Source organism: Cavia porcellus, unplaced genomic scaffold (genome assembly GCF_034190915.1).
Source record: "Cavia porcellus strain 051 isolate PalLab524CR breed Dunkin Hartley unplaced genomic scaffold, mCavPor4.1 scaffold_28, whole genome shotgun sequence".
NCBI classification, from domain to species: domain Eukaryota; kingdom Metazoa; phylum Chordata; class Mammalia; order Rodentia; family Caviidae; genus Cavia; species Cavia porcellus.
The window spans coordinates 27,849,534-27,859,184 of NW_026947511.1; the positions used below are offsets into that span (position 1 = coordinate 27,849,534).

At 50.0% G+C, this 9,651-nt stretch overlaps 1 protein-coding gene across 3 annotated transcripts in view; it reads left to right on the forward strand.

Annotated features, from left to right (window-relative positions):
• Positions 1-9,178, forward strand: part of Hk1 (hexokinase 1) — a 63,520-nt gene extending 54,342 nt beyond the window's left edge. For all 3 annotated transcript variants that reach the window (XM_063239611.1, XM_003473691.5, XM_013156787.3), the window contains exons 15-18: positions 2,209-2,392; positions 4,334-4,489; positions 7,032-7,265; positions 8,165-9,178. In XM_063239611.1, the coding sequence (XP_063095681.1) occupies positions 2,209-2,392; positions 4,334-4,489; positions 7,032-7,265; positions 8,165-8,309 (719 nt within the window). In that variant the 3' untranslated portion in view covers positions 8,310-9,178. The remainder of the gene's footprint in view (positions 1-2,208; positions 2,393-4,333; positions 4,490-7,031; positions 7,266-8,164) is intronic.
• The last annotated feature ends 473 nt before the right edge of the window (positions 9,179-9,651 follow it).

Genomic DNA, 9,651 nt, shown 5'->3' on the forward strand with positions numbered 1-9,651 from the left:
CTATTTCTAGCATCAGGGATACTGGGAAAAGACCTCAAATATGGTCAACATCTGGAGGCTCCACTGGGGTAGGGAGAACTGTCACCCTCCTGGTGACTGTTTGCTGAATGCCTGGAGACTGGAATGTGATGTAATCGGCTGTGCTCCTGAGCTGGGAAGAACTTTGGCTTTGTTGAAATGTGGAGAATCAGGGAGCACCTGCACTCTTCCTTATTTCTCCCTTTCTTTGGCAAAGCTCTCTCCTGTCCACCCAGCCACTCCCTTAGGTGGGACAGCAAAGCATATCGAGGGTGATATAGCACCTTTTCCTCCTCTGGGCTGGGCTGGGCTGGGCCCTACCTGTCTGCAAGGTCAGGTGGCCCAGCCCAGGACAGCCACGCTGCTTGTTCCTGGCCCCAGGCTCTGGTCACTTCTTTCCTCTCAGTTGATCTCTTTGCTTGGAACTCCTGTAGGCCAGAGCCTGGCTCACATGTTTTGACTTTCTTTGTACCTCCTGTCCTTCCTTTTCTGGGGCTCGTCTTCTCTTAGCTTTTTATTTTGGATAAAAGGGAGCTGAAGAAACAAAACAAATAACCCAGTGACACAGTTGAAATCCCCGAACTCTTCTTAAGTTTCTTCAAAGAGGATGAAAATGACTGAATGAACACTTGAGGTCTGGCCAGCAAGCATGTCCTTGTGCTCCCCGCTTCCCCACATGTTGACAGCCCCTCAGTGCCCACCTAGGATGAGTCCTGGTTATTGGAAGTGTGGTTCACTGGCCAGCAGCGGCATGACCGGAAGCCTGTTAGAGCGTAGTGTGCCTGGGACAAGGTCTGCGCGGTCACTGGTCACCTGCGTGGTCACCTAGAGTGTGGGGGCATATGATAGACAGTGTCTGTGGGGAACGCTTCCTGATTGGCTGGTTATAAAATTTTCAGTCCATTCATTAAGGCAAGTCTAGTGAGCACAAGCCTGGATGTTATGGCTATTAAAACTGCTATGAATGCCTGCGCCTCTCAGTTTGTTTTGTTTGTTTTTGAGCAAGGTCTCAGTATGTCTTTGAGCTGGTTTTGAACTTACTTTGCAGCCTGCCTCGGCCTCCCAATGCTAGGATTATAGGCATGTGCTGCCATGCCTGGCTTCTCTCAATATCTGTACTTAACCTTGACTTAGGACAGCTAACAGTTTGTGGTCCCACCATCATCTTGGGGGCCAGTTTGAATATGTGGGTATGTCTGTGTCTGTGTCTGTGTGTCCATGTCTTACTGCTCTGGCACTGAGAGTTTCTCAAACTTAGTCCAGGTTCCCTGATTTTGGTCACAGAAAAAGCATTTTTCAGAAAGGCACCAGTAGGGTTTATTAGACAAAGAGAGAGAGAGAATACAGTGCCCTTGAGAGCAGTTTAGCACTCTGAGAAATGAGATGCATCACAGTTTGGGGCTAGGTACACTTTAGTTTTCTTGGGCTGAAAGCTTGGGATTAAAGTGCTCCCTGACCCAAATCCCTCCAAAGGGTACCACCCCATGCCCAGGTGTGGATGAGTTTTTGTTTTCATAGGTGATGTAAAACTTCATCTGTTATTACCTTTCTTTGGGGCCCGTTTATGGTCCTCTAATTATGAGTCCGGAAGGAAAGGATTGTAAGTCCGGCAAGGCCTGTTGACCTTGGGGCTGTCCTTATCTCAGGGCCAGACCCCTCTCCATTATTACTTTCTTAACTGGGGCAGCTCGTGGCTTTCCAGTGACAGGGCTGGGGGGAGGAGAAGGTGTAAGTGTGGCAAGGACTGCTGTCAGGGGCTGTTTCGGGTGACTTCAGCTGAGTCTCAGAAGTTGCAGTGTTCTTACAAAGTGCAATTCTTAGTTCTGAGTTCCTTGTCCCCTTTCTGCCTATCTTTTATTTCTCCTCACGTGCCTGTGTGTCTTTTTCCAACTTGAATCTTGACTGCATTGGAGATACATTCCTGTGTTGTAAGACCTTCTTCTGTTCACAGAAATACAGCTTTGTCTGGCAGGTCAGTCTGGCTCTGGGCTTATAGTAAATTAATCAGACGATCTCTGGAGAGTCAACTCAGGTTCTGCACTTACATTTTGGCATTTCCTGGAAAACACTGGGAAACCAAACCTATTGCTTTATCCCAGAAACGTACCCCTTACCTGTGGCTCCCAGGCCTCAGGCCCTGCTGCAGTCCCCAATCAGGGTGGTGCGGCCACTCACCTGTGTGTTTTGCAGGAACCGGCTGCAACGCCTGCTACATGGAGGAGATGAAGAACGTGGAGATGCTGGAAGGGAACGAGGGGCAGATGTGTATCAACATGGAGTGGGGCGCCTTCGGGGACAACGGGTGTCTGGATGATATCAGAACAGAGTATGACAGATTGGTGGACGAATATTCTCTAAACTTGGGGAAACAAAGGTAATTCTGCGTGTCAGATGAGGCCGCAGGGGAACATTTTGCTGTAATTCCGCCTCTTGGGCAGGAAGAAGTGTCTGTTAAGAGTAGGGTCTCCACAGAGGCTTACGTCCCTTGGATTCACTCCTGGCCTTGGTTTTTGGCCTGGGACAGCAGAGAAGCTAGGAAGATGTGACCCTGACATGGCATAAGACGGCTCAGAATGTGTCCAGAGGACAGGTGACAGTGACACACCGCTGCCCCAGTAGCCTTTTTCCGTCCTGGAACTTATTATTTGCCCCTCAGAGTATTATGGAGCGGAGGAGAGGGGCCTAAGGCCCTCCCACACTTTGTCCTTCCTACTGGGCTTCCTCGCCACCTGGTGGCTTGTCGGAGCTTGGCAGCTCAGGTCTCAAGGACTGCAACTGACAGGCTGTGTCCCCCTACCTGGATGGTCCCCAGCAATCCGTCCATGCCATGTCCAGACCAAAAGTGGGTCTAGGGGTGTCCCCTGGAGCAGAACGAAGGATTGGAGTAGCGTCTTCCAACAAAAGTTGCTGCCCTGTCCCTTAAGATTTTCTTTTAACCTTTTCTAAGCACTGCCTACTTGGTATGATTAAAAAAAATGTGGTGTTTAATTTTTTAAATCATTATAGGAAAAGACACATTGTCATTAATCCCCCTCAAAATACTGCCCTCGCTTCAAGCCCATTTGACATTTTCTAAAGCAGTTCTGGCCACCCTCTTTCATATTATGCTGTTATTGCTGTCCTGCGTCAATTCAAAACATGGACCTTTTGTGGTCATTTTGACTTTCGGGAACAGCCAGAAGGCACTTGGTACCAGATCTGGTGACAAAGGTGGGTGAGGACATTTTGTCATTTTGCGAGCCTGCCTTTCTGTTGAGTGGCACTCAGCAGCGGTATTCGCCGTGTATCTGATCGCAAAGACATAAAGAGGATGTGCAGAACTGCTTCGAACAGTGGCATGAACAATGGGGCAAGTGTGTTTAAAGCACAGGGGATTCATTCTTGGCAGTGTGTTTACAAAACAAAAGTGTTATGCACACACTGTAGTTTCTGATCAACCTTTGCATGCTGTTATTTGCTTAGTAATTTTTAAAAAATCAGATTGTGTATTCTCAAGTATAATGAGGAGAGGAGAAAAAGGAAAAAGCAATAGTAGATGGTAGTCGCGACACAAACATGAAGAACAGTGTTGCTCTGGGACTCTTCTCACCTTGGGGATCCTGGGCCTGGGTATGGGCCATGCGACCTCGTAAGTCCCTGTCATTTCTTGTGGCCCATCAGCATGCAGAAAGACAGAGCAGGTTGGCCCCAGCAGTGTGTGGGGCCGCTGAATTTTTCTACCTTCTCACCCTGCTGTGTGCTTAACCTTCCTTCCAGGCATTTGTGGACCCTTCAAAAACTTACTTGAGGGCCTCTTCCCTTGTTGTCTTCTTTGTCTTTCTCAGTGTTAGCCCAGTTTTTACTTACTCAGCAACTATGAACTCAGCACTTGGCTCACACCAAACCGTGTCCTGGACTCTGAGCTGAGCGACACAGACTGCCTGTCTTCTGGGCCTGTCACTCACTGCATGGTTCCCTGTGTGGAGAAGGAGAAGGGCGAGGTGTGAAGGAGCCTGGGGCAGGCAGGGAGAGCAGCTCAGGAGCACGACAGGCTGCCCCAGGGATGTGGCATTTGGCCCAGAGCTGGCCAGGATTTGTTCAGCCAGGCAAAGGCAGGAAGTCAGCAGGGAACAGCATCACCCAGAGGCGGCCATGAATGCCAGGGGTGTGGTGTCTGCTATGCGGAGGGAGAGGGTTTCCTGGTCCTTCGCGTCCACCCTCAGCCTCTGCCAGGCAGCGTGGGCCAGGCACGCAGCCTGATGACGCCCCGAGCAGCTGTGAGACTCAGGGCTGCCGATCTGCGGGGCACTCAGCACGGTCACCTCTTCCGCCTCAGGTATGAGAAGATGATCAGCGGTATGTACCTGGGGGAAATCGTCCGCAACATCCTTATCGACTTCACCAAGAGGGGCTTCCTTTTCCGAGGGCAGATCTCTGAGACCCTCAAGACCCGTGGCATCTTTGAGACCAAGTTTCTCTCTCAGATTGAAAGGTGAGTGCAGAGGGGCTGCTATTCTCTTTATGCTTTCCATCTCTAGGACTCTGGCTACGCTGGGTGCCTCATGGGAGTAGAGTAGTACAGTATCTGTCTTTGGTCTCCTTATTTCACTTAGCATCACATGTTAGGGTTTCCTGCCTTTTTAAGGGTGAATAATATTCCCTTGTATGTATATGCCACATTTTACTTTTCCATCTTTTAGCTATGGTGAATAATGCCACAATGCACAAGGGTGTACAGATACTTGATTCACTCTTGTACTCACAAATGAAATTGCTGGATCCTATAGTTATTTCATGCTGGGGATTTTTGTTTGTTTTTTAAGACAGGGTCTCACTATGTAGTCCTGACTGACCTTGAACTCACTATATAGTCCAGGCAAACATCAAACTCATGATGGAGATCCTCCTGCGTCAGCCTCCCAAATGCTGGGATTACAAGTCTGCACTACCACGCCTGTTTTTGTTTTTTTTGAGACAGGTTCTTGCTTTGGAATTCGGGCTGGCCTTGAACTCACTGTGTAGCCCAGGCTGGCCTCAATTGTGACTATCCTTCAGCCTCGGTCTCTTGGGTGCTAAGATTATAGGGGTGGACCACCCTGCCTGGCTATGGAAATTCCATTTTTGTTGTTTTGTGTTTGTTTGTTAATTTGTTTGAAGCAGGGTCTATACCAAGTAGTCCAGGCTGACCTACAACTCAAAATCCATCTCAGCTTTCCGAACATTGGATTGTGGGCATATATCACCATGCCCAGCTGGTTTTTAATGTTTCAAGGAACTGACTGTTGTCTCCACAGTACATGCAACATTTCACCTCCCCACCAGCAGCACCCATGGGCTCCAGATTCTCCACATTGTGGCCAACACTTATTATTTGCTCTTTCTTCTTGTTTTTCTAATAACCACCTTAATGGTGTAGAGTAGTAGGGAAGGCATTTTGAAGCATGCTAGCAAAGAAAGAAAGCATAAAGAAACAAATTACCAAATGTAGCTACCTAGATTCTGTGAGTGTAAAAGAAGTTATCCATCAACCTTAAAGGAGAGCAGTGAACTTGCTTTAAGTATGACAGGTTACCAGGGTATGGCCTGCCTGCTGGGTGACAATCCTGACCCCTGCTATCACCCCTGGCTGTTACTCAGCTTCTTCATCTTTAACACGGGTGGGAAAAACCTTCCCATCTACATGGTGGTTGGTTGAGGAGGAAATGAGGTAATAGGTGTAAAATCCCAGTCACACAGTAAATCCTTAAATGGGCAGGCTGGTCTCACCGTCACTGCCTCATCAGTCATTGTCATCCGTTTCAGTTTAACACGAGTAAAACAAGTTTCCCAGGAGAAAAAGTCTTGGGCCACAATGGACAACTCATATGACCAATGAGCGAATGGGAAAAGGCCTTCCTCACTAATACAGAGTGAAGGTGATCATTTCGGTTCTGGACACCTGTGGTCAGCGTGTGTCCCAGAAAGTGAGTTTTCTGAGAGGCATTTGGCAGTATGTGTTAAGTCCTCTGACCCACGTATATATCCTAAAGAAAAAATCAGACTTCTACACAAAGATTTATCAACAAGGTGTTTCATCAAAATGTTACCATATAGTGATAGACAATTGTGAGAAAATTAAACTGCTCCAAACTGGCTAAATTGTGGCAATGCCTGCAGTGGAACAGTGTGCCACTGTTTTCAGATAGGGCTCTACAAGATTGCTCAGACAAATGGATCAAGAAAACATACAGAAAAGCACATATAAAGGATGATCCCATTTTGCTTAACATAAGGACACAATCACATATCTTACTCATTTTCCTGTGGCTGGAACAAAATATTAGATACCCAAAACATTTTTAGTGTGATTTTTTTTTTTTTTTTTTTTTTTTTTTTTTTGGAGACAAGGTCTTGCTGTGCAGTTTGGGCTTGCCTTGAGCTCATTTTGTAGCCCAGGCTGATCTCAAATGCATAGCGATCCTCCTGCCTCTGCCTCCCGAGTGTTGGGATTACAGTTGTGAGCCACCACGCCCAGTTCAGATACCCAAAATTTAAAGGAGAAGTTTTGGCTGATGGTTTTGGGCCATGGTCGGCTGGCCACAAGGCAGAAACAGGATTGCAGAGGGGCCAGCGGAAGAAATGGTGCTCAACCATAGCAGCCAGGAAGCGGAGAGAGGAAGGAAGGAAGGAAGGAGCTGGGGATGCGACTCCATCCTCTCAGGACACCACAGCGGCCACCTCTGTACCAGGCCCCAGGTCCCAGTAGTACTTTGAGCTGCCAGCTTACTGATGGGTAAATCCACTGTTGGGTGCAGTGCCCTCCAACCCAGTCATCTTGCACACACCGGAGAATTTTAGGGGCTATTTTAGATCTAAGTTATAACACTGCTATTTAACGTCTATGAAAATTGACTGAAAGGAAATGTACTGAAATGTTAATAGCATTTTTCTAGGTGTTGAGACTGCAGATGGTTAAACAACTTCATAGGGATACGGGGTCAGAACTTTGGAGTGGGCCCCATTTCACCCCACCCCCTGGCTTTTGTCTACCACAGTGACCGATTAGCGCTGCTCCAGGTCCGGGCCATCCTGCAGCAGCTGGGTCTGAACAGCACGTGTGATGACAGTATCCTCGTCAAGATGGTGTGCGGAGTGGTGTCCCGGAGGGCTGCGCAGCTGTGCGGCGCGGGCATGGCTGCGGTGGTGGACAAGATCCGGGAGAACAGAGGGCTGAACCATCTGAATGTGACTGTGGGGGTGGATGGGACGCTCTACAAGCTTCACCCGCAGTGAGTGGGGCTTCCAATTGAGATGGGCTTGCTGGGCTGGCGAGTTCTTTGGGGGTTTTGGGCTTTGTGGTGTGGTTCTCCTAGGGAAATTCCGTAGGGTATCTGAGGAAATTCCTGCTGGGACTGAGCCCTTTCTGGGACAATAAGCAGCTCTAGAGTTTGTCCAGAGGCTTACCGAGGGCACCAAAGACCCTCCCTACTTCTCCTGGTCCCCTCTGAAGTGAATGGTGTGGGACAGGAGATGGTGTGGATTTACAGCTGCAGCCAGGTAACAAGGCTGCCTTCCCTAAGTTTGGAGAGGACATGAAGAAGAGAGGAGGAGGACCAGGTGGCTCGTACACCTGCAAAATCAGCTTGTCTCAACTTGGAAGGGCCGGCACAGTGCTGGCCCTGTGTCCCGAGGCAGGGAAGGCTAGGGACTGGCCTCCCTCTCGTCATGTGCAAGAACCCAGAGTCACCTCTGACTTAAAGATGACCCCTTGCTGGAGGGCTCCCTCTCAGCTGCAGGTGCGGGTGCCAGGCTGTGGGCAGTTCTGGGTGGGGTCTCAGGGCTGCAGCTAGGATGGGTAATGTCTCTTCCCATGTTGCCTCCTGAGCCTGCCCAGTGCTTGACCACCCTGGGTCTGCTTTAGTGATCCCTGGGAGGTGGAGGTGTCTGAGCCTTGCCTCCTAAGTTATGCAGTACAACCCTGGGTTGTACCTCCTAGCTGGACGCTGTGGAGACAGGATTGGCCATGGAGCTTGAGTGATTTTAGTAGGCCCAAGTTGCCCCTCAGCTCCATACACCAACCTCTCTCTCTCTCTCTCTCTCTCTTTCTCCCCCTCTCCCTCCTTCTATCCCTATCACTATCCTTCTCCTTCCCTCCCTCTCTGTCTCTTTTCTTTTTTGTCTTTTTCAGCTTCTCCAAAATCATGCACCAAACTGTGAAGGAACTGGCACCAAAGTGTAACGTGTCCTTCCTTCTGTCTGAAGACGGTAGTGGCAAGGGGGCTGCCCTCATCACGGCTGTGGGAGTTCGGCTCCGAGGAGAAGGCAGCAGCTAAGAGCACAGGACCCCCAGCCCACCGTCCTTCCAGCACCTCTCTCCAAAAGCGACAACCCTCTGTTCCTTCCAGCGAGCCATGCTGGGAACACCCCCGGCGCCAGAGCCCGCCACACTGCAGCAGGGAGGAAGAGAGAATCCAACTAATGGTGTATAACGTAGGGTACAACATAGAGTGTGTGCTGTTGATAATCTCTCACCTGGACCCCTCACCTGCCCCGCCACACTGCATGATTTGATTTCAGCCCGGTCGTGCGTTCCCCACATGTGAAGTGTAGCGCCATCCATTTCTACCACTGGTGCCCATCAGCCGGGTTGTCTGTTGGCTCAGATGAAAAGTTACACCACCAGACAGGCCTTGGGGCCTCCAAAGCCCGTCCTTGGGGTCGCCTACCTGGGTGAAGTGTATTATCACCAGCAGACACTGCCGGACTCTGCTCCTGGGGGCATGGCCTGTGGAGCAAGTGTGGACATCACTGCTTCCCCCTGTCCCAGCAGCCACCTTGGCCTGGCATCCTGTCAGGGTGGGTCAGTGCCACTAAACTGTGTGTCTGTGGAACCAGTCCTCGCCACATTGTGACAGTCTTGCAGTCTGTGTGTCTTGTGGGGGGAGGTGGGCAGTCCTGCGGGAAGGTATCTTGTCTCCATTTGGGTAGAAGGAGCCAACCCACCACAACGCGTCACTGGAATTCCTATCGCTTTTGTGAGCCATGTTGTATGACCTAGTAAACTTTGTACTGATTCAAGAACCTGAGTGATGCCTCCTGGCTGGCTGAGGGGAGATCCTGGAATGTAGTGAAAACCAGAAGCTGGGGAATTTTGTGGGTGGGGAAAGTTTAAAATAAAGATTATGGCCATCAGCCCCTCTGCCTTGGTTGAGCATGAGGACTTCTTTACTGTTCCTGCAGTGTCCCACATTGTTATGTGGCCTCCAGCACCTCCCCTGCCCATTGCTGTTCCTGCCCCAGCCTTTTGCAGTCCTCACTCAAAGACCCCAAATGAAGGGGCAGACCAGAGGCCTCTGTCTTCTGTACTTGCCAGAGCACAGGCAAAAGGAAGCATCCTCCAGGGACTGCTTGGGTTTACAGAGAGGACCACGTAGCTTTCACCACCCCCAATAAGGAGGTGCAGGCTCACCTCCCTCCTGGCTGCACAGGACAGCCAATAACTATGCCCCAGCACTGTGGCGGTGACCCCAGAGCAGGGCTGCTGTGCTGTCCCCTCCCCATCTTAACAGTCCCTGCCTGACCCTCTCACCCCACCCCTCAGGCTATTCCAGCCCAAGACTGACATTCTGGGTTCTTCCCGGAGCCCATTAGGAGCTTTCAAAATCAGTACACCCT